This window comes from Neopsephotus bourkii, unplaced genomic scaffold, assembly GCF_033783945.1.
Source record: "Neopsephotus bourkii isolate Nb327-2 ecotype Australia unplaced genomic scaffold, CSIRO-AGI_Nbou_v1 NB_318, whole genome shotgun sequence".
NCBI lineage: Eukaryota > Metazoa > Chordata > Aves > Psittaciformes > Psittacidae > Neopsephotus > Neopsephotus bourkii.
The window spans coordinates 4292878-4317844 of NW_026900826.1; the positions used below are offsets into that span (position 1 = coordinate 4292878).

Below are 24967 nucleotides of genomic sequence, written 5' to 3' on the forward strand. Positions count from 1 at the left end.
CATCTTTCCCATTCTCTGTCTTGTCTCTTTAAACTGTGAGTTTTGAGAGTCAGTGATTTTCTATTGCATACTTTAAGGTTCCTGCATAGTAATTTCCTAAATATACCATAAGCCTCTAAGCACTGCTGTAATGCAAATAATAAATAATATATTATTATCACATGAGTAATCCTAGAAATATGAGTAAGCAAATTGAAGTAAATGTGACTGCTTGTGCATAAAGCTGTCTGTCTCTAAGGAAAATTATGGCAGGAGTGGTTCATAGCATACCCATACCAGATTCACTTCCCCACACTTACTACCAGCTCTGATATGAGTATTGTTCATAAATGCAAAGAAAGTGGAAAAGCAGTGGTATCATTGTATGGGAAAAGGGATGGAATAATGCTGAAGCCAGAGTTCTGTTGTTGTAATGGGATAAGCAATTAGTTTTACTGTCTGAATCAGGATTAGTTATCTGGAGCTTAGACTATTAGATTGTAGGAAACTTCCATAGAAAAAAATAGCTGAGCCATGGTAAGCTCTGTGACGCTAATGCTTGGAAAAGTGCATATCACAGAACAGTGAGATCCACAGGCATATTAGGTACTAGTTCAATAACATGTTAAATCAATTTCACTGGCTGAACTGTCCACTTTATATTACTAACTTTGAAAAAATTAATATTCTATTATTTGAGTCTCTGACAAATGCACCTTACAGGTAGGATAGCTACTATGAGGTAAACTGATTGCATGAGAAAAGTACTAAAACACAGCAGTCTTTCTGTTGTGTGATCATTTTTGTCACATTGACCTCCTGCTAAGAGGCCACTGTGTTGGAAAAAAAATAAATAAGGTATATGGGGGTGGCAGTCAATCCTGCAGGGCTGTATACAAAAATGTACCCATGTAATGATAAAATTGCAAATATCCTCATCTTCTGCATTGCATAGAAGGATTTCATTGGTATGTCCAGCTGATGATTATATTTCATCAGTTTATATTTCTCAGGGAAACAGAAATGGATATCTCTGGGTGTAAATTTCAGGTACCAAACTAAAGTCAGGTGGGATAAATCAAGGATGCTGTGTCACACTACAGTAGTTCAAGCAGCACAGTGAAAAGACAGTTGCAGTTTATGCATGCATATGTTTTCACAAGTTAAAATATATACACATAAACATAGCATTAATCAAATAAATGCATTTTTATCAGACTCAGCCTTCCATTACAGCCAGCTTTGCATTATGGACAAAGTGTTAATATCAGATCAACTTTTAAGTATGTCCACAGAGCTTCAAAGTTCAAGTCTGGTGTTAATAGAGCACTTGGACTGTAGTGCAGGTAATGAAATCAACATTTGACCTTTTGAATAACAATTAATTTTGTGTTAACAGAATTAATCAACGTTCTGTAATTGAGCAGCCATTAGCATAAAAAAAGTATATCAGTGACTGAGATAGCAATCATTTCATATGAATGTGGCAGAGCTAATGAGCTGTGTAAGTAATTTTTCTTTGCAGATATGATCTGGGTCAAACATGTCCCTGGAAAGAATATGATACTTAGGTTATATTGCTATCACTTTAAAGTTGCACATTATTCGCATTCTTTCATGGGCAAGACTTTTAACATTTCTTACATTTTTGCAAATATTAATACCAAATACTTTCTGAATTTGATTAGTGCTTCAATAGAAGGTCAGAATACTTTGGATCAAATTCTCTGCTAAAGTGGTGTAGTAAACTCCAGACAAAAGCCACACAGCTCTGTGTGTTTCTCATGAATCTGGTCTTTGATGATTTTATGTATTTGTGGTAAAGTGCCAGGGTGTTCATATAGCTCTTGCTGCACCACTGTAGTATAAACAACTGGTTTACTGCTCAAAGGTTCTGTGCAATACTTTCTGATCTTTAGCTGTGTCATGTGGTATGCTTCTGTGCCCTGAGAACTGCTCACATTAATCTTAGTCCCACACCTGCTCTAAGGACAAAGAACTCTTAAGTATAATGTGAAACATACAATGTCTGTCACGAAAATGTCAGCTTGTGCTAGTAGCTAACAGTGAAGATGGTGACTGAAAGGTTAGAGCTTTTCTTTTGCATACAATAAGAAGCAGCTTGGTTCTATGAATAAGTTCTGGAAAATACTTGACAGCAGCAAGAAACAGCTGAGAAGGCCTCTTTTTCAAAGGTGACATGAAGCATAATACCAAAACTAAAATTTTGAATTGAAAGTATACATTTTTCTACCATTTTATATTCTTCATGTTTTATCCACCCTTCAAGGTGAAAGTTTTCAAACACTGAATTGGATTCAACTAGTATAAATCAGTATAGCAGCAAGAGACAGCTTCACTATTTTCCAGGGTAATAAGAGAATTAAGGAACAATAGCTGCTAAAGACGTGTGCCACCTATTTCAAGTTTTTAATAAGCCATCTCATTTGTCCAAAGTTGAGAAATTATCTGCAAAATAGGTGGATGTTTCTTGATTTTAAAATGTCATGTGGAGGAATTAGTACAACATTCATCTCATTGCTTAGGCCCCTGACATTAGACTAAGGGAAGTTTTATTTCAGTTTGGATGGTTTATATACTTGTACAGAGCACAAAGTGTACCTTAAGTGCATACTAGGGGAATTATTTTGTGGAGATATTTGCCTTTCTGCTGTGCAGCAGTAAGCATAATTCCTAGCAGCAGGTGAACTGATGTAATGTGATTGATTGCAGGTTCCCTCAAGAGCTGAACATGGGAAAAATCAGTGCTGAAATCATGTGGACTCTGTTTGCCCAGGACATGAAATATGCTCTGGAAGGTAATTAGAACAAACTATTAATTACACTAGAGAGTTTACAGAGACTGATTTCCACTGCAAATGACACCTGGCATCAGATTTCTGCGGGTGGTATGAGCTTTCTGGAGTACTTAAGATGTTTCATAAATTAGTGAAAAAAAAAAAAAAGGAGCTTTAAAGGAAGAAAATCATTGCACTGTGATTGTATGAGTTATCTATGAAAGGAGAGAAATGAACTGTAACTTGAAATGCTATTTCTTATTATCTATATCTGACAAAATCATTGAAGTCCAGAGATCCACAAATGCTTGCTACAGAGCACTGTAGGTATGCCATATTTTCTTACAAGCTGAAAATTGCTGACTTGGAGAAAACACACACAGAAAATTAAACCTTTTTGTGTTCAAAAGGCATTAATTCTACTGCCTACACAAAGGTATTCATTCTACTTTTATTCTTTAAGATAGTACTGTTGATAACCATAGGTAAAATATACGTTTTTCTTTTCTTAATAATAATATCTTCAAACCCACTTATTAAAATATGGCTATTGCAGAAATCCAAGTAAAAATACCTGCATGAAACTTCTTAACAAATACTGAAAAGAAGGAAATAAGAAAATAGTCTTAATTAATGATAGAAATATTGCCAGCCCATACGTACTTACTCACACAAACTTTTAGATCATTATTAAAATTGTGGCTCTTAAAACTAAATTCATCAAACTCTCCCTAACTAGTGCTTATTTTTGCAGAATAATAAATGATGGCATTAGCTGAACTTTGCTAATTTTCTTTATCTGTTAAATGGATTTCAAGTTTCAATGTGAGAGAAATGCAAGAGAATCTTGATTTCCATCAGGCATGAAGAGCATAGCTAAGATGAATTGGAAAATCATCTTATTTTCCAATCTGAAATTTGGAAAATGTCTGAAAATTTCTGAAATCTGTCAGATCTGAATTTTATCAGAAAAGTTTTCTTTATTGTAAGATATGTAACATATCCATTTTGTTCACCTTGTATGTGTACAATCTTTACAGTGTTTCTTTCCAAAAAGGAAAAAGAAAAAAGTATAACAGAAAGCAGTTGTAAAGCATTAATGCAGTTTATAATCTCATGGTCAAGCCCAACATGAGGTGAAAGGAATTACAATATAAAGCACTGTTTTTTTTAAAGCAAAATAGAATTTTTCCTCATCCTTTTATAAAAAGTGTTATTCAGAGAAGGAAAGGATTTATAGTGCTAGCCAATTTTTTTTTTTACTACCACAGAAGCAGAAATTGCTAACTGTGATTTTTAAGTAAGCAAAACTCATATTGTCTTTAGTTAAGTCTGCAACTGAAAACAGAGCCAGTCTGCTACTAGTGAAAAGAAAGTATGTGGTTCAATTTAAACAATGATGCAATCCAACAGGCATAAAGGATTAAAAAGAAAAAAAGGAATATCTGAAGATTAATTTTTATATTATTTGCTCTAGGATGCCTTTGAATGTAGAGTTATGCTCTGCACGCAGACATCCCTGAGCACCCCAGTGCTTGTAGTGGTTTAGCCATTGAACTATGAACATTCTGTACTGCAACAAGATAATTCACAAAAGATAATTCACTCTATTTGCTAAGAGCATGCTGATCACTCAAAAGGCAGCTTCAGGTGAAGCTGTGGCTTGTCACTTGGTTGTAAAGAATAGAAAAGGAAACTCTTAAGGAAGAGCTAATTATGCAATATATGAAGTGTGGATGGTTGGGCAGGATCAGGAGTTTAAAACAAATGTTAATGATAGTATCCTTATTCGGCAGCGAGAGATATAGAGGACTCTTTAAGAGGCACTTGACTTTCTATATCTATTCCAAACCAGTCCCTGCTTATGGTCTCTTCTCTGTGTTGCTGTAGATACTGTCTTTCTGAGGAGACTAAATGCCATGTTTGTCAGTAGTCACTCCCGGAATCAGTAGTGAAACAGTTCCTGTGTATGCATAATAATTAGAGGAAATTGAAATTAATTATAAATTATTATAAGTACATATAATTTCACCTTCTATGGTTTCACTCCTAAACAGGAACCTCAGTAAACCTAGTCACAAATTATAGATCAGCATGCTGTTCCTCTCCCTAGCTTTCCTGGTTTTAAAATTGTTAATTCTTTCCATAGATATTCTAGAAGCTGAGTTTGATTCTCCAGTTGTCAATAGCAGTAAGTTTTTGGGGTTGTTTTTTTTTTAATTCCAATTCTACAAGATTTGGAGTAAGCCCTTAAATATGGTCACACTCAATCCTCATGGTTTTAATGGAATTCATTAAAATGCATTGCATTCTGCTATGCCAGTTTCACCTTCCAAGTTATTAACATAGGCTACCGTCTGTTCATATGTAGTGTCCAGTGCTGTGATTGCAATCTTTGCTTCATTCAGTTTAGTATTAATCTCCTGAAGCAGCATCTTTTGTGTTATGAAGCTTATTTCTTTCTGCATTCAATCAAGAAATGATTATATAGTCCAACTTTTTTTTTTGCAGAAGTATTGCTGATGTGATAAAAGATTAACTCACCTGAGATCCTGTTTCTGGGTTTTCCCACCTTATATATTTTAGACTATATTCAGCACTCTGATCGGCTTAAGTTCATGAAATGAGTATGTCATAACACCATTCTCTATCAGAAGACCAGTACTGGAACATTCAGTTTACATTCTTTTTTCCTGAGAGCACCTCAGAATGGCTGTTCAGCCTATGTCCTCTCACTGTACAGCTGAATGCCTCCTGTACCTGCCCAGGGGATGTATGCTGCAGCTGCTGCCGGGGAGAATCGTAGAATGGTTTGGGTTGGAAGGGACCTTAAAGCTCATCCAATTCCAACCCCCTGCCGTGGGCAGGGACACCTTCCACTAGAACAGGTTTCTCAAAGCCTTGTCCAACCTGGCTGATGCTGCTTTTCGACAGTGCTGCTGACCTTTTGCAACAGGAGCCAACAGGTCCAGTGAGCCAGGCACCAGACATCATTGCACCCATCTTCCTTGTCTTCTCCCTTGGTTGTTTCTCAGAACAGTCTAGTTGGGAGGCTGCTGGTGTGACATGGACAGGATAGAGGGACCAGCAGCTTTCATAGCAGTGGCCTTTTGCCAGGGAAGGGTATAGTGGCTTCGTGTCTCTGAATACAAAGGAGTGTATTTGTATGTGACAGGGTGGGTGACTGCTGTCTCAGGAGACAGCAGATAAGGGAGGAAAGGACACCTGAAAGCACAGTTCAGGTCTCTGCACCTGCCGAGGTCAGGGCTGCACTGTGACAAGCTTACGTGCTTTGCAGACAAAGCTGTACTAAAATCTGGATTGGTTCATAATTTCATTCTAGATTTTCTTCCATATTAAATAACAATGCTTAGCCTTTGTGTAGTAATAAAAGTTTTATGCAAACTTTAACAGATTAAGTTCACATTAGTTGCAATTCTTTTCTGACCTAAGGAGTTTCAGATTATTTTCATACATAGATTTTGCATTTAGATAGTATCAAATATTTGTCCTTGAGAACTGACTTGATTGGATTTGGCTCCTTCTTTTTATTTATAAAGCAGCAGTGATTTGCATGATAGATGATACATAGTTGTTTGCCATTTAGTTTACACAAGCATATCCTATACCTGAACTTATAGGATATTAATATTTTTGTACTGTCTGGTCCTCAAATTAGTCTATATTTATGGTCAAACAAGAACAGGGAGAGAATTTCACTAGCAGTCCAAGTGATTTGTTAGTGACTTCATATGGTAAAAAGTCTTTTCCTTTCCAAGTATGGAGCCATAAAGTTTAAAAGATGAGGAGATAGTAATGAGCTGGAATTAGACATGCAATTACAAAATTATCTTTTTTTATTCTGTGTCCTCGGAAATGTCTTTTTTCAGATCTTTCATATCACTAACTTCCGAATAAGTCAGATCAAGTGTCCAGAGCTATTTAGTCTGTTAGATTCTGAAAACATTCTAATTGCTGTTGTTAAGATAATCCAATTCTGGTAGTGGCCAGAAGTCAAGACCAGGATCAGGCCAGAAATAATTAGCTGCTGTGTAAATACAGCAGTAGACAGTCTCAGCCCTGCAGAACTGTTTCTGAAGTGTCAGGCCTTATAAAAATAGGAGAAGAACAAGAGAATCATTACACCATTTTGTGCATTTCATGGAGGTTTGTTTTTAAGTTTGTTGCATTCAGGTCATAAGCAGGTATCATCTTCCTGTTTCTCTGACAGACCCTCTTTCATGACAGACTGATCAAGTGATTTGAAAGAGAAGAAGCAGGTCTGTGAGTTGATGTTGAGCACAGAGAGACAGCATAGAAAAAAAAAAACAACAAAAAAGCTAATGCTGCCCAGAGAAAGGTCATGTCATTTGGTGGCAGATTTCAACTCTGTTTTCACTCCCAACTTTACAGTTTACAAAATTCCCCTTAGGACACAATATAGGCTTGCCTTAGAGGGAGACTACCGAGAAGACTGGGGTGGGGGGTGGGGCTGAGGTTATGGAAGGCAGAACAGGGAAGCATCCATCAGAATATGCAGGGTTTCATCGATATCAAAACAGGAAAGCTTCTTATTTTGGTGAATCTCATTCTGAATTCACACATTTGATAGAATCACGGAGTGGTTTGGGTTCGAAGGGGCCTTAAATACCATCCAGCTCTAACCCCCCTGCTGTGAGCAGGGACACCTTCCACTGGAACAGGTTGCTCTGTCCAGCCTGGCCTTCGACACTTCCAGGGATGGAGCAACCTGTTCCAGTGCCTCACCACCCTCATAATGAAGCAAGTCTTCCTGATATCTAATAAAAATCTACTTTTTTTTAGTTTAAAGTTGTTCCCCCTTTTTCCTATCCCTCTATGTCTTTGTAAAAATGTCCTCACCAGCTTTCTTGTTAGCCCCTTTAGGCACTGGAAGCTGCTCTAAGGTTTCTCTGGAGCTTTGTCTTCTCCAGGCTGAACAAGGCTAACTCCCTCAGCCTGTTTTTCTAGAAGTGCTGCAGCCCTCTGATCATCTTTGTGGCCTCCTCTGGACTTTCTCCAGCAGGTCCACATCAACATACATATTACATCCTCATTTTTTCAGAGACATGAGGAATAAAGGGTCACCCATAGTCTCATGGACAATTCAGAGAGATTGTAAAGGCAAAGACAATGAGGTATTACAATTAAGGTTAATAATGAACTTCCATTTGGCAGGTAATTAATGATTGAATGTGACATGATTGGAGGAAGAGGGGAATTAGAAATGTTCTTTGGTCAGCATAACAGACAATGTTAATAAGAGTAGCAGCTATATACTGTAGGGCTGAGCTTTTCAAGTATAAGAATCCACTTGAGTACCTATCATGTACAACACAGACCCCCAGGCTTGCCAAAAAAAAAGCACTGTAGCCATACTAAGTGTCACTAGTTTGTTGAAGTTAATTAGACCCAATAATTAAGAGAGAAAAGCAGACAGAACTGTTCCCAGGAGCTAAGTTAATATTTCTTCATGGCATTGTATTGTGCTGTGTCAGTGTGTCATCTTACTTGGGACTACCTGAGAGATCTCTAGCATGCCACAACCTTGGAAACTTGGAGGCATGATCACTCTATCATTTGGTGTTTCCCCATCCCATTTTCTTTGATTTTTACATACTGAACCATAATCAGAACAATAAGTGCTAACGGGTGTTTATACTGCAGTAGAAGTCTACATTAATCTTAATAAGTTAATGCTTTATATGTCTGATTGTAGGTGTATTCATGGTGTGAGAGGTTACTACAAAAAACGTAGTGCATCAGTGACTGACTGACTTCATTATTTAGTCTTAAAGTTGTTGCTTAATAATATTGCCTCATATATTTATAATAAAAGCTCTGGCCTTATTTAACCTTCTTTTAATGACTGAATATTAATCTTGTTCTGAAACACTGTTACTAGCTCTTGTCCAGGCAGTCAATTATTGTCAAACATTTGTGTATAAGCTTTTCCTGAATGTTTCCTAATTCTGTGCAAACTAATTTTGCTGGTGGTCATATAATAGTACTACTATGCTAGAAAGGTTATTAGCCTGTAAATGATGCTTTAAATGAATCCTACACTGACTATTAATTGTGATTATTAGTAATCCTTTCCACAAACCAAGAGTTACATATTCAAGAAAGGGAGAAGTGTTTTGTTCAGGTGAAGGGCATGCATATCACCTATAGGAATAGGAAGAGAACTCTGGCTTACACAAAGGGGTGTAAGTCAAGACTTCCTCTATAGTTTAGTAGATATATCAGTCCAGAATAATAATTTGCCTCTTTCTTCTTGTCCCTGATTACTGCTCTTCACCAGTAAGGTGATACAACTTCATTGCAGCTCACATATTTACGAAAACTAGACTTACATCTTTTGTCTGGAATAATTCTATGGGTGGGCAAGGAAAAACAGAAAAAGAAATCAGGCAAAACTGTGACTGAGTCCCCACAGAAAACAAGTTAAAGGACCTGTATTGTTTAGTGCAGTTCTGCATCTGATGGCTGGAGAAAAGGTTCATCCTTTTCCTCCTGCAGGGCATTCTCCAAATGCAGTCCTGTGGTCCAGCAGCTAGGGCTTGAATTTCTCTGTCCTGTTTCTTGGGGGGTTTCATCCCCTTATCTCTGTCAGAGTGAAGCTGCATGAATTCTGTGAGATAATAAAGCTGTGAGGCCACTTCCTGTTTGGACTGCTTTCCTTTTAGAAACAGTAACCAACCAATAAAGTATTTATCAGGTACTGTAAAACATTTGAGTAAAAGAAAATTTGAAATAACAAGCACCCTCTGTGCTATTTTTAATCCTGTCTATTCTCAGACTTCACACTAAGAAACTTGTAAAAGCTTTCCTCATACAGTTGTTCTTCTCCCAGCCTCCTGTTTTAGTATGTTGAAGACTCAGCCTTCTACTTTCAGGACTTTTCCACATACAGATATTCATTACTGTATTTTTTTTACCCTATAGATCCTAAGGTAAATTTGATACCAGTTCCAGCACCCCCAGGGAAATAGGATAAATCCATTAAAAGCTTGTTTCCACATTATCTTTTAATAAGCTTAAGTGCAATTTGTTGGGTAACAATTAGAGAACACCTCTGTGTTTTGGCACTTGCTCTGCTGTACAGGCAGAGCCAGATACACCACAGGTAATTATTAAAGTATGGCCTCACATTTATCTTGCTGCTTGATTCTTCCTGCCTGGTACTTCATTCTACTAATTGCTTATAAAGTGCTACCATGCCTGTTGGTTGTGTTTTATGCTCCTTTCACACTCTTGTGACAAGGCAAACAGCAGAAAATTAACTCTAAAGATTTACTTCACGAAAAGGTACACTTTTTGTAAAAAAGAAACAATAAGTAAATGAAAGTAAGTTGTCATAAAAACTGCACTGAAGATGCAATGCTGAGTATTCAGTAGCTAAGACTCAACATGATTAAGGCTGCCTGTATTACCTTTATTCTATTTTCCCTCCCAGATTCAAGCATTATAATATAGCATTTAATTATGTGATAATGCTTCCCAAGAAGCAGTGGTTTCCAGGCATGTATATTGTCTTTATTTTGCGATTTCTATACATGTTAGAGTTTATGCGAGACTCATCAATGTAAATTGGATTCTTATACCAGGTTTACTTTTCCTGTTTTATTAGTTTCTGATTATGTGATTACTTTGAGTAAATGTTGAAACTTCCTTACAGAGTACTTGAAACTTCCATAATATTCTTCAGAACCAGGGCTTTAATCATTACCATAGACCTGGTATCTGATAGGATGGACCATTTCTTCTGCCCCATTCATAGCTTGCAATTTCTTAGGCTTTGCATGGTCAACTCACGTACAGAGCAAGAATTACATTAACAGAAAAAAAGCACGATTCAGATTATTTCAGTCCTTGGAATGATTGGAAGGGCTTATTTCTGTCTATAATCAACAGTAGTCGTGTAGATCCAAAGACAGAATTTTGTCTCTGAGTGTTTGTTCTTTGAATATTATTGCTCTGTTTAGCTTTCGTGTACATAAATTCACTCTGATGTGGTGCTGAAGGGTAAATGTTATACTGAAGTTGATCTTATTATTTGCTGTATAGGTGTTTGTCTTGGTTGCAAGGAAGACAGAACGAGTTTATGTATATCTGTTTATGTAAGCTCTATATTTTATATCCTGAGTTGCCCTGTTGGTGATACACCCATCCACTTTTCTGGAACTTTCCTGGAGTATATGGCTGTGAAGTAGTAATTAATTGATGAGACTAATAGGCCAAATTTTCAGTAAGGAGGAAAAAAGCTACTAAGTAATGTTAAGAAGATATCAAATTTTCTTACAGTAATTTGGAATACTTAGACAATATAACCTAGTGGGTAAAAATGGTAAATGCAGCATTTCGTGGTAGAAAATAGGGTTGTGTGGAGCAGGTCCACATATCCCTCATGATCTTACATGTTGCATCTGTTAGATAGTATGTCACATTTGTATTTGGTGTCCACCAAGTTCCCCTAAGCAGTTTACCACACGCAGAAAGCAAGGTGAAGCTCTGCCTTTACAGACACTAAGCAGGTGGCCCTAAGCTCACTTGCATCTGCTGTGAAACATGAAGCAAAGCAGAGCACTCTGAGCAAATGGCCTCTCATTTTGAGAGCTCATCCTTGAATATAAAGGGCAATGTCATATCAGCTTTTAAAGTGCACTGCATTAAGGATTGATTAGACCACTTCCACTGCAGGCAAGAAGACAAAAAATAACAGTAAATCTATTTTTTTCTAACAATTCAGAACGAGACAGTCTGCCTTCCTTCCCTGGTCCCTCTTCAGTAAGGAAATATGACTGTGGTTAAGAAATCTTTGAACAAGATCTAGACTGCCTTTCATAATTTATGTATGTTCCCTTAATAAATCTCCTTGGTCCCACTATCTCTCAGTTTCCCCTTTGTATAATGTAATAGCGCAGCTTAATCACCTCATAGAGCTGTTCAAGGTGTAATCCATTATGTTTGTTAAGTGTTCAAAGGTATTTTGATGAAAATTTCCAAGTAAATGCAGAGGAAAGATTGAATGTTTAGAAGTTGCTTATGAAGGACACAATATATTTTTAAAGGAAAAGTAGGGGGGGTTAGTTGTGAACCAGTTGTAAGTACAATCCAAAAAAGGAGGTAATGTCAGATGTTTATTATATTTATCATGACACAGAGACCTTTCAGAAAGGCCAATAGTGTTTCAAATTACCAAAATCAATGTAAATTATACATAAATATCAATTAGTTGTGTCCTGCTCTGTATTTCAGTTAATAACCAGTGACTTCCATTCCCTTTAGCAAATTACAAGAACCCTGGCATGAAGTATCTAGTATAATGTAATGTTTCCTTCTAAATCGGTTATGAAATTTGTTTGAGTTGACATTTTTCTTCATTTGTGGCCTGATCCAATGTTACATTCAGTTGGAATTTTCCAGTTCATTTCAGCAGTGCAGGGATCAAGTTTAGACCACTGTAAAGGGACTACCCATATTAAAAGAGCCACTGGCATAGCAGGCAACTCCTGCATTTGAGGGAAATTGCGTTGGGATCAAGTACCCAAAACATTACTTCTACTATCCAAATCATAGGATCATCTTACTGGTATAATGTTTCCAAGTGACTCAGAGGGACGAATACCAATGCATACTCACTCAGTCTCATTCCTCATAGGACTTCTTTAAGAGCTCTTCTTCCACTAGCCATACTCAGTGCTGTGCAGACACTTCCCAATTATACCAGTGAAAGTTTGGAAATAGTTGGATTTCTGAAACAGTAGTTCTGAAAGAAGTAGACAAAATATGCAGCTGGTTGTCTCTGTAATGATTGCTAAGTAATTATTGCAGATAATGTGGAATTAAAGCACAATGGTTGAAAATAACGTGAGTTTTAATGGCAAATTTTGCAATTAATAGAAACACAATTCCCTTATACTTAGCACCAATCATTTCCATTTTAATAAATTGTAGTGCAATAGCATGTATGAAACAGTCAAGCCAACAGATTGAGATATAATGAATTTGCTATATGTAAATACTCTTTGTTGTAGTTATTCATCTCTGAAACATCTTTAAAGCCTGGAAAGTGGCTTTATTAACAACACTGTTTGTTAGTTAAAAACACTATTGGAATCCTTCAAGCAGTTTAACTATATGCTGTTACAATAAACAGCAGCTAGGAAACTGCTGTAGTAAAAAAACTAATTGCTCTTAGCTTTTTTTACCCCAATGAGGGAAAATCAGAGTTGAACAAAATGCCAGATTGAGTGCCTGAATATTTAAAATGTTCGTATGTTATGAAGGTTGTTAGATTACCCTTTTTTAGCAAGTAATACATAATAAAAAATTACATGGGTACTCAGTGATGTTATTGCCTTAAGGTTAAAAGGGAAAAAAGATTCTGTAGTGAATGAGATTCTATTCCAGCTTCTTAAATGGCATTATATCTGTACTGTCGTGTAGATGTTTCTGCTTAATAAGTCATTATGACTTCACTGATAAAATACTATGACACTACAAACATCAGACCAAAGCATAATAGTTGCATTGCAGTTCGTTTGTGTTTGCTGCCTTAAGAAAATCTTCTCTGCTTTCTTTAGCACTTGCTGAAAATTGAGCAAGAAATCAAACATGATTCCAAAGTATTGCTGTTTGGTCACAGGCCTGTGAGGAAAGTACCTTAGTTTATAGTCCTTCCTACAGTGTCTCTTTACACGTTTATCTGTAAAAGAACAATTGCTTGCCATTAGATTATTTGCTAAATACAGTGTTACCAGGTCCATGACTCATTTCAGCATACACCAAACATATTTGCGTATATTAATGCATTCCACGTAATAGTCTTTTTTAAAAATCTCTCTTCTTTCTTAGTTACCCAAACAGCACCTGAACAGCTGATTTCAGTGTAATCAGTACTGGAAGAAAGATACTCTGGATCTGCAATAGATAAAAGCATCTGAAGTACCCCATATCACAGATTAGGGTTTACATATTTTACATTTTACAGAAATATTATCAGTATTTTTTCATTGATTTATGATGCTAACATAGAATATAGAACCAAAAATATCCTCATCATGAAACTCAGTAAATTAATAGATGCTTATAAGGATATGTTGCATTACAAGGAAGATTTTGTAAAAGTAGCGTATAAGAAAAGCTTAATAATGCTAGGTTTGCTATACTGGAGATTCTTAGAAGCGGTTATGAGAGAGGCCTGGTGTTTCTATCATAATCTCTGCTGAGCACTTCTGCACAGTGTACAGTTGGCAGGTTTAGCTCAAGACTGACTCAGCATTATAATAATTTTGCAAAGCAGTAGTGGACTAAAGAGTCATATTGTGCAGCTACTACATCTGTCTTCCAGAAAGTCCAAAATGGATGTGTGTGCATAGGAAAACACGGCACCAGCTTTCCTTACAGGAAAAAAGACGCAGCTCTCCAAACTGCAAACCTATATCCTATGCAAACCTATATATTTCTTCAGAAATTACAAAAGCAATCTGTGGGTCTTAATCTAAGTTCAGAATGCATACAATGATGTTCCTATGCTTTCTAATTAAAACCCATGGTTGCTATTGATAAACTCATCTGATAAATTTATCTGATATTGTCATGGGCTGACTCATGTGGGCACCTCTTTTTTCTGGTTTTTGGTTTATATAAGCTGAAGAGGTATTATGCATGGATACAAAATGACTTTGTAGATCACGTGAAGTATTTTCTGATGTTCTCATAGGTTAATGTTAGGAATTGAGGACGCATGTTTCACTTCTATGTAACTACAAGTAATGTCCCAGGAGAATTCAAACCAAACCAACACTATTATTCATTAATGATTTCTGTGCTCATTTCTAATGTGTGGCAATTCAGATCTTAACTTAATATACCAATGAATGGTATTATGTATGTTGTACCATCCTGGATAAGTTTGCCTGTCATTGACAACAGCTCATTTCTAAAATTGAAATAAGTATTTGCTTAGTTCGTGATCCTACAGCAAAATTCCTTAAGTTACATTGTATAGTCTAATAACACATTCATGCAGTGTTTGAATGCAAAAATGCTATTCCTTTCAGAATTTCCACTCTCTTGGGTTGCAGTATAAGAGATTTTTCTTAATGACTTAAGCAGTAGGTGTGCATTGAGTTTGATAGCAATGTGGTAACTGTTCTCAGTCAAAGACTGGTCTCACTTTTAAGAACTACCTTTTATTGAGCAAATATTTTGTCACCTAACTGTCTATAATAGTAAATTGTGGAAAAACTCCTACCAGCATAAAAATATGACTCCTTAGGTCTGTATAAAGTAAGAACCATGAGAGAAGGCATACATCTTTCTCTCTGTGGTTCTGTTTAAGATTACTAACCAATGGCATTATGCTCGCGGGGAATTTGTAGTACTCTCAAGTAGCAATTGGGCATGAATAAATGCAATGTTTAGACAGAAACTGATTTACTGATTTTTCTGTAGTGTGATGAAAAGTCAGTGAAGGTGAAAAAGCTAACATAATGCTAAAAAGGCAGTAAGAGCCCACAGGGGCACTTTGTAAGCTGATTCCCACAATTCACTGCATAATAATATGCTTCTGAAACACTTCTTGTATGGCATGGTGATATTACTGGAGTACTGATTTAGCAGAATAATTAAACTAAACATTGCCTGTTAATGTCCCTGTTCAGATCTGAAAAACATAGAATATGTATTTCACAGTGCATTTACACTGACAGAGAACCAAGTGGTATATTGACGTGTGTGTATGACTTAGGATGGGATACCCCTGCTGTTACAAAAAATTAGGTTCATATCCAAATATAGATGTGAAAAATGTGTGCAGTACTGTTACAATGCAAGCAGAACTAAGGAGCAAAAAGGAGTTTTGGAAGAGTTAAGTTCTTACTGCATACTATTTACACAAGAATGTCATTCCTACAGAGCATCTGTGTTAGGTCACTTTTTAGGGATCTGGGAAAAAATGAATGTGCAAGTCACATGACTCCTCAGAGAGGTGGTACCTGTGGAGATCCCTCTTTCTTTTCCTTAATTGTATGTGATAAAAGCAGCCTATTTACTAATGCAGGTTTTCACAGATTCATACAAGACTACCATTTATATATTCATTACTTCATTTGGCTACCACACAACTGTAGTTGCCCCTCCTAACTTGATACCTGACACAGGTTCTTAACCATTTTGTACCAATCAAAGAAGAATCTGCTGACAGGAAGTCAGCAAATTTGTGGGGTTTCCTCACTACAGTGAAGAGAGTTGAAAAGAATCTCAGATTCCTCAGAACGTGAAGTTTGAAACTGTGGGTATCACTACCTCTAAAAATAAATCATTTGTGCTTTAAAATACAAATGCTATATAATTCTGTCACTTGTGTGCTGAGGCACAAGAATGTTATTTATGGTTAGAATGATATTAAATGCTTTTATTTCAACTCCTTTTATTGCAGAACATGAAAAGCAGTGGTTATGCAAAAGCACGGATTATATGAATTTGCACTTCAAAGTGAAATGGTTTTATAACGAATATGTGCGAGAACTCTCTGCTTTCAAGGATGCGGTGCCTGAATACTCTCTGTAAGTAGTGTACAGGGAAGTTTCCCATGAGTTTGGTCTTGGTACAAGGTTTATTTTGGTCAAACACTTGTGTCAAGTTTGTGCAGGATCTCAAGGTGTGTAGCACTGACAACTCTACTTTTTGCACTTCCTCTCTTTAATTCCTCATTCTATCAAGTTAAATAGTCTGGGTATTTAAAATATGATTAGCTATTTCATGGGATGCTTGATCCAACTGTTGTAACTGCAGGTCTTCGTAAATGACAAAATATTTTGGTCAGAAAATGTCTGAGCAAGATATGAAATGTGAAAACAGCAGCAGTATTAGTTATAGGCCCCTGCATTTGTTTCACACTCAGATTTGGGTAAAGGTACAATGTTAATGGGATATGCTACTGAAGGTATTTTTGCTGCACTGGGTTAGAATTCAACTCCTTTCAATTTTGCATTTCCTCCTTCATTTAGTACATTCAATCCTCACCTTGTCTATGAGCTATCCTTAATCTTGTTCCTTGATCCTCTGCCAGTCTGTTGATTTGCTGAGATGTTTTGGGGCCTGTTATTGCATTAATTAAAAAAAAAAAATGGACTAAAGAAAAATAAGCCAAGCTGATGTGTGAAAGCAAAGTTTTATCTGAGTTATTTCACATACAGATAAAAAATAAACGTTAACAAAGAGCCAACACTGATAAAAGGCACTAAAATAAAACTACTGCACAGAATGTGTTCCCCTGCAAAACATGGACACGTTTTTCTGGTGGCTACTGATTTTACATCACTACGGTTGACCAGTTACAGTGTGGTGAAACAGAACTTGAAAGACATTTTAGTAGCCACGGTGTCTTCAGTGACACAAGTTTTTAAAGGATGACTTTTTAGCAAATAGAACAGATGTGAAGACACAAGATGCCAGACTGCTGCGTTTTGCCAAACTGCTGCATGGTGCCAAACTGCTGCATGGTGCCAAACTGCTGCATGGTGCAGCAGCTCTCTCTGAGGGTATTTGTGGAATGTACTCACATTACAAAATTGTTTTTAATTTTGAGGTGGTTTGAACCATTTGTCATTCAATGGCTGGATGAAAATGAGGATGTCTCAATGGAATTTCTTCATGGAGCACTAGAAAGAGACAAAAAGGACGGGGTGAGCCTTTCCTTTTTAAAGAAAACAATAAAGTATTAAGATGGTTATTTAGTATTGCAAAACCAGAAGTACGTTTGCTCCCACAGTATCCTTGTTACACCTCGAAGATACACAGTCAGTAATAGTTCTTGGAGGGTAACCCAATGGAAAAATTCCTGCTCTAATTTCGTTTTCCTAAGTTCCCTACAGACTTCAGTCTATGGTTTCACTAAACTCTGATGTGATACTGATGTCATTAAAGATAACTTGTGGGGGGGAGGTGTTTAAGAGGTTTTAAAGTGATAGAAATATGAAAAGCTCAATTTCTCAGTATTATCTGAGACTGGTTTTTAATTTATTTTTTTATTACTTTTTATGACTCTAGGAGGACTTTCAACTGTAAGAAAATCAGTTAATAACCATCTTGATCTGTGAACAAGTATTAACTCATTTGAATGTTTCTTTCTAGTTTCAGCAAACATCAGATCATGCCCTCTTCTCTTGTTCTGTGGTTGATGTCTTCACACAGCTCAATCAAAGTTTTGAGATTATTAGGAAACTGGAGTGTCCTAATCCAGAAACACTATCTCACTTAATGAGAAGATTTGCAAAGGTAAATTAAACTCAGTGCATCCCAACTAAGCTTCAGAGAGAGTGACATTGTGTTGCTGTGTACTTAAAAAGCTAAGTAGTTCCAATGTTATTTAGAATCAGTCTTTTCTACCTCTGACTGGAATCCTTAGAAAGACATGGTGTCTGTGGCATAAGACCATTTTTCATCTGTTTTATCAAGATCATTTACCTGTTTGAGAAGTTCTATTTTCTTTGAGATTTCGTATTTTTCTATGCTATACAATTAATTATTATTCTTGCTAAACACTGATTATAATTCCATTAATGGAGTATTCACTGAAATGTAATGCAATGATCTAATTAGTCAGTGCAAGGGAAAGAAAAATTCAAGGTATGGTAATAAAATGGTTTTGGTCGGGGCCCTGAGGCGGTGGTACCTATTTATCAGCTGTTTGATAAAGTCAGTGTTTTAGACTTGCTATTTGGATTGTAACATTTCCTCACAAGCTTTAGATTTCCATTTAGTCCTGATAGCTTTAAAAAACCTGCATTTACATTTATTCCTATTCTTCCATAGCAACAGTTTTCCATTTGCAAACAGAGTTCCTATTTACATGATTATTGTAAGGCAAGCTTATGCAGACAGGCTTTGAACAGTGCTCCCTTGGTCTTATTTTTCCATTATATTTTTAATCTGTACATTGTCACCCTAGAGGATTTTTTGAGCTTGCTACTGTTCCATTAAGTATGTACCACATCGCAAGGAGTAGAGCTGTCAATGCTTCTCAAAAGCAGTATGACTAAAATTAAAGTATCTTTGCTGTTGAAGAGTATACTCCTTTAAGAACAACCCCCCCCATCTGTTTTGCAGGGATTTGAAAATATGCTCATAGGATTGCTGATATTATATACAAAGAAATACTATAGACTAAATATGTAAGCACCTGTAAAATCTAGAATTTCTGTAAACCTACTTTGTTGTGTTTTTATGATTATATTTTTACATCATGAACTTTACCATTTAAAAGATTCTTCTCTTCTCCTAGACTATCAACAAAGTGCTTCTTCAGTATGCTGCAATTATTTCAAGTTACTTCAGCTCATATTGTGATAAAGAAAATGTGGTGAGTAAAAAGCTGTGTTTTGTTTCTACCTCAGAAATTACTTTTAAATGACTTACTGTACTTTTCAATTTTTGTTTTTGTGTTTTTGTATATAAGAAAAAGCTTGAGTGGTGGAAGGAATTTTTGTTTTGATTCATTTTTAATAAGGTCAGCATGTTTTCATAGCTGTGTACATTGCTGTGTAAAAGCTGAAATGGGTGGAATTAGTTAAGAGACTTAGTTAATAATTTCAGTGTTAAAGTAGAAAAAAAATTATGAGATGGTCAGAAACACTCCCTGGATAACAGCCGTGTGCACTGGTGAGTACGGTGAAGGTATCTTCATCTTTTTTTCCTAAACAGAAGAAAATATTTCTGGTTGAGGTTTCATATTGCATTGGCTTGCTTCTCTTTATGAATTTATTCATTACAGAATTTATGAGATCACTGCTCCCTGTGCAGGAAATGTGTGCAGACTTTTCTGCTATTACCACTCACTCTCAATGCTTTAGCTGTGTAGCAGTGAGAAGAAAATCATGTGCTATTCTGTTGCTTCACTGCTTATAAAGGACTCCCTATCAAAGGACTAGATTACTGTGGACTCAGATGTAAATGAGATATGTACACTAAAAATATGGTTAAACAAATCAAGACATTATCAATAGCTTAACACAACCAAGGAAAATTGTTCTTCTAAACTGACTTGTCAGAATTATTGATATTCAGTCAAAACTACTACTCCCAAGGCAGGCAGCATTTAGCACTGAGTCTGCTATATTTAGTAGTATGTTGTATTACTCTATGATTAGATAAATAACTGCAGTACCATCCTCATACTGTTCACCTTTAAAACTGCAGCCCTTATATGGCTCATACACAGATCTCAGCTGTATTTGTTACATCCCTGTGCATGGCTTGAGGATGTGCTCATTCTTGCAGGTGCTCTCTGTGAGTGTGAAAGTTTGTCATAATCTAGAGGTTACCAACATACACACAATAATAGAAATAAAAAAGATATCTATTCAGCTCAATATCAGTTATTGGTGGTTCCTCTTATAGGAAATACTGCAAAAGACTAAACCTCCTAATCTTTCAGCCTAAAGATACATTTGTTAGGAAAAACAGCATTGTGTTCCTTTTAGAAAATTTTGTATAAAATAGAATTAATAAATAAAAGTACCAGACTTTATTATTAGGTAGAATTTTTATATACCATTGTGTAAGAAGTAGGAAATATGCCAGTTACAGAACAGGATAGAACAGTTTGGTTAAAGGGGACCTCCAATGATAATCTAGCCCAACTGCCTGACTACTTTGGGGCTGACCAAAAGCATGTTGCTAAGGGCATTGTCCAAATGCCTCTTCAGCGCTTGGGGGCACATTGACCTCCTCTCTAGGAAGCCTGTTCCAGTGTTACAGAACCCTCTTGATAAAGAAAAGTTTCCTGATGTCCAGTTTGAACCTTCCCTTGATGCAGCTTTGAACCATTCCCACACATCCTGTCACTGGATACCAGTTGATATATGAAAGACCACCCCAGAATATTGCCATTTTTTCTCCCCTAATGTAGCAGGATGTAAATCTTAATGTATTTTTAACTTTCCAGATACATCTACATATTCCTTACCTCTGTCACCACCAGGGCAAATACAGAGCTGAAGAGAACATAATAATCTCTCCCCAGTACGGAGGAGTGAATGCATTGCATGTCTTCTACTTTTATGTTAATCAGTCCAAACAAAACTTCATCTAAACTAATCTGTCTCTGTATTTAATCCAATATAAGCCATAACTATTCTCAAAATTTAATGTGAAAAAAGAAATAAAATTTGTAGGGTTTCTTTTTTTTCATTTTCTCTCAATTTAATGCTAATATTAATTAAATCTTACCACTGTCTAGATGAAATTAGTTTTGATACATACTGTTGAGTCATTGAGTCAAACTGTGAAGTCTTTTGTCCTGTCCAGTGGGATTTGTTAATTGTTGCAGTGATTGATTTCTGAAGCCACCTGGTATGCCAGTGTTTGCTAAGGCTTTAGATGGAATTAATCTCATAATACTTCATGGTATGAAGTATTATATCAAATGATTTGGGGGACAAATATTTTTAACAGAAGCTACCTTTTTGAAATATGTACTTTTAGCTTAATAAAAGACCATTTGATCTGTTGATCTCAACTATTAAAGTCCGTCTCCTGCATTAGGGTTGATAAAAGGTTTAAAAAATACTTTTTATGATTAGATTTTGGCATTCTTTTTCAAGTCAATACTTTTACTATTTTTATTATACATTATAAAATGGGCACATGGACTGTTCAAATAAAAGCATACCAAAGGTGCTTTTCACAAAGATATGTATCTAATGTAGAAATGTTCTCTTATCTTCTGCCTCCTGTCAGAGATTACAAGCAAACTTGGGTTTAGGTACTGTACTCACCATCCATTTTTGTGTGTTGTGCTATCTGGCTGATTCCTGTAAATTGCTGCAAAGAGTATTCTGAAGGGCAAGATGATAATGAAATAATAAGATGAGGATGTTTTCAAGCTCTGATTCTGTTATTTACTGACAGCAATAGAAAATTTTCCATTTAGCCAAGGTAAACTTAGACTTTGAAAGAGCAGCCTTAGCCAGCCTCAAAGGAAACTTTGAAAACTGAATCAATGTCAAGTATTTATGTCGTAGCTTCAACATATTGCCAAAGGCATTTGCGCTTGACTTGAACAAAAGAATCAGGTTGTTATATTCAGTTTCTTTTTCCCACATCAATATCGTAGTAAATGAGGCCCTTAGTGACATGGATTAGTGGTGGACTTGGCAGTCCAGGAGTAAGGGTTGGACTCGATGATCTTAAAAGTATTTTCTAACCTAGTTGATTCTATGATTCTGTTCTATAATCATTGATTTGTAATATTGCAGATAATTTCCAAAATAATAAATATGTCAGAAGAGAGGAGATGGCATAGGAGAGGAGGAGAAAGTCATCAGAAATTAATAGAAGGTAGATAAACAAATAGAAGAGGGGTTTGTGGATTTTTCAAAAGACAGGAAGAGAGGTGGTATTTTAACCATTATACAAAGGCATCTGTCTTTTGTAGGAGGACAAATAAAACACTTTACTGGGAAGCAGTAATGCAAGTATTAAGAAGTTAGATCAAATTTCAGGGGTTTTCTTTCCTCTAGTTGGGGAGGACTCTGACATCAAATTCCTTTGAGAGTAAAGCAGAAATAATTAAATCATGTTGCTGATCTTTAGAATACCTAAATCTAATCCTACCATGTTTCAGTGCTATTAACATGCTGTTTACTAGGAAGGTACAACTGAGTGTCAATCACTGTAATCATTCCATCACCTTCTTGTAGGGAAAAAGTATATGTGTGTTTTATTGAAATGTATTACTTGTTTCTAAATTAATCCAATTATGCACTAAATCACACTGACCTTGGCCAACTACAATTCTTTTAGTAAGTACTGTCTTATTGCTTCCCCTGCACCCTACCAAACTCACATAAAATGGCATCTGAGTACACAAAATTCTAGTAGTAGAGTTTTTCTTTCATAATTTTTGTAATAAGCAGCTTACTTTTATTTATATTTTACTTTTTACCTTCTATTTATCCAGCAGTTGCTGTCTTTTACACTGTGGCTCTGTGTTCTGTCCTAAAGAAATGAGCTTAAGCAACAATATTTTTAGACTAAAATAGTATGTTTGCAGAATTCACCAACTTTTCAAGCAATGTAACCTGTACGTTTCTGAAATACTGTTATCAACAGAACTGTGTACTGAGTTATTCAAATACTTAAGCATCAGCCATTATCTGGGTTGCAGTGCTGTCAGTTGTCTGCAAAGAATGAGTCTAGAAACCAATCTGGTGATCTCTTTCCTCCAGTTTATTTTCATTCATAAAGTACTTTTATCATTATTTTGCCTATTCTGCAAGAGGTGGTAACACATTACTGTAACTGAATTGAATATGACTAGCAACTACAAGGGTTATAAAGTCCAGAAGATGAAATATGCAGATCGAAAACTGCTCAGCTATTTGGGAGAAGGTTCTCAGCTTCCTGTGCAACAACACTGTCATAAGGGCATAGTGAACAGTCACTGGCAGAGTGAGTTTGCTGACTGGGCAGAGAGGAGTGTGAATTAAAGGGAGGGCAGTAGTGATCAAGAACCTCATGTTAGAATCATAGAATCATAGAATAATTAGGGTTGGAAATGACCTTAAGATCATCAAGTTCCAACCCCCTTGCCATGGGCAGGGACACCTCACTCTAAAACATATTACCCAAGGCTTTGTCCAACCTGGTCTTGAACACTGCCAGGGAGGGAGCATTCACAACCTCCTGGACAACCTATTCCAGTGCCTCACCACCCTAACAGGAAAGAATTTCCTCCTTATATCCAATCTAAACTTCCCCTGTTTAAGTTTTAACCCATTACCCCTTGTCCTATCACTACAGTCCCTAATGAAGAGTCCATCTTCCCCCCGCTCAGATGTTGAAGGCGTCCTCTCTCGAGCTACTCACCTCAGCAATTGACCACTCACCTCAGCAATTGACCCATATTCTCCTCTGAAAAGTACAACTGCATGAACACAGGGCTGTTGAAGAACAAGTCTTAAGCCTAGAGGGTGTGAATATGCATATTCATACATAAAAGGAACATAACATGCACAGTCTCACGTTTGGTGCTCTCTTTGCAGCCCTGTATCTTGATGAACAACATTCAACAGTTAAGAGTCCAGCTTGAGAAAATGTTTGAGTCCATGGGAGGCAAGGAGGTGAGTTGTATTTATTTCCTGGTTCATTCAAAGTTCCTTAGAGATCATTAGCACCATGTTTGCAACCTACTCACAGCCTTCACTTCTGCTTGCAAAGAAAATCAAAATGTTCAAAAACCAAAAGTCTACAAGAACGTTTATTGCCCTGACAATACTTGAGAGACCTGACACTTTTTCACAGAAATATGCTAATGATCTGTAAAGTTCAGTCAGCACTGGGTGTTTTGTGTTGCAATCTGTAGTGCCAGCTTTATTTTCATGTTTGTATTGGACTATTTGCTTTGGTACGTACTGGTACGTTTTGCCTGTATCTGAAAATTTCATCGAATATGTGCTTTGTGCTTTGTCTGTAATGTGTCATGTCTTTGTCTAATGCCTTTGACTTGCAATCCACTGAGCAGAAGAAAGAAGGAGAGAGATTCTCTTATGAGGTTTGTGATAGTAAGCATCTTTTATTATTCCTGACCATATTCTCTAAGGCTAAGAACAGTCACATTTTCTACTAATTTCCATTGATGCATTTGTGTTAATCCCCTCTGATCTAAAATCAAAAAGAGCTATGCTTGGGCCTTCAGCTGACACTCTAAATTGAAAAGTTTTACTAGGGAGGTAGCATAAAGTCTTTCAGAGGTTCTAAAAAGTCTATAAAACATTTTGTAAGTGCACTTTTCAGTGTCTGAGGGCCTGCTTGTATTCAAGATTTAGCACCATTTCACTGAGAGTTGCTACACAACAGTTCAGAACATGCTGAGCTTTATTTCCTTTTATATTTCAGAAGACTTTAAAGTGTCTGAAGTCCTGTCAACAGTAAAAGCATGTAAACCTGTGCTTTAGTACTTTGCTGATTATAGTTCTTGACTGTTTTGAAAGCTAATTAAGAAATTAACATATTTTTAAAGCTATAGAAACCTGTCTTCTTAAAAAGCAATATTTAGGTCATGAATATACTGTCCTTATTATCAGTAGCTGGCTTTAAAAAAGAAGTTACACGTACATCAGCTCTTTTTCTTAAGACTGTAGTTTGATAGTTCCACAAAA

At 36.3% G+C, this 24967-nt stretch overlaps 1 protein-coding gene across 3 annotated transcripts in view; it reads left to right on the top strand.

The window, feature by feature from the left end:
- The window catches only part of UNC13C (unc-13 homolog C), a 145668-nt gene that overhangs the window by 95098 nt on the left and 25603 nt on the right, over nucleotides 1–24967 (top strand). For 2 of the 3 annotated variants that reach the window (XM_061347434.1, XM_061347435.1), the window contains exons 18-24: nucleotides 2713–2798; nucleotides 16243–16369; nucleotides 17395–17491; nucleotides 17940–18083; nucleotides 19090–19167; nucleotides 23852–23929; nucleotides 24331–24360. In XM_061347434.1, the coding sequence (XP_061203418.1) occupies nucleotides 2713–2798; nucleotides 16243–16369; nucleotides 17395–17491; nucleotides 17940–18083; nucleotides 19090–19167; nucleotides 23852–23929; nucleotides 24331–24360 (640 nt within the window). The remainder of the gene's footprint in view (nucleotides 1–2712; nucleotides 2799–16242; nucleotides 16370–17394; nucleotides 17492–17939; nucleotides 18084–19089; nucleotides 19168–23851; nucleotides 23930–24330; nucleotides 24361–24967) is intronic. The other variant, XM_061347436.1, reaches the window with a different exon arrangement.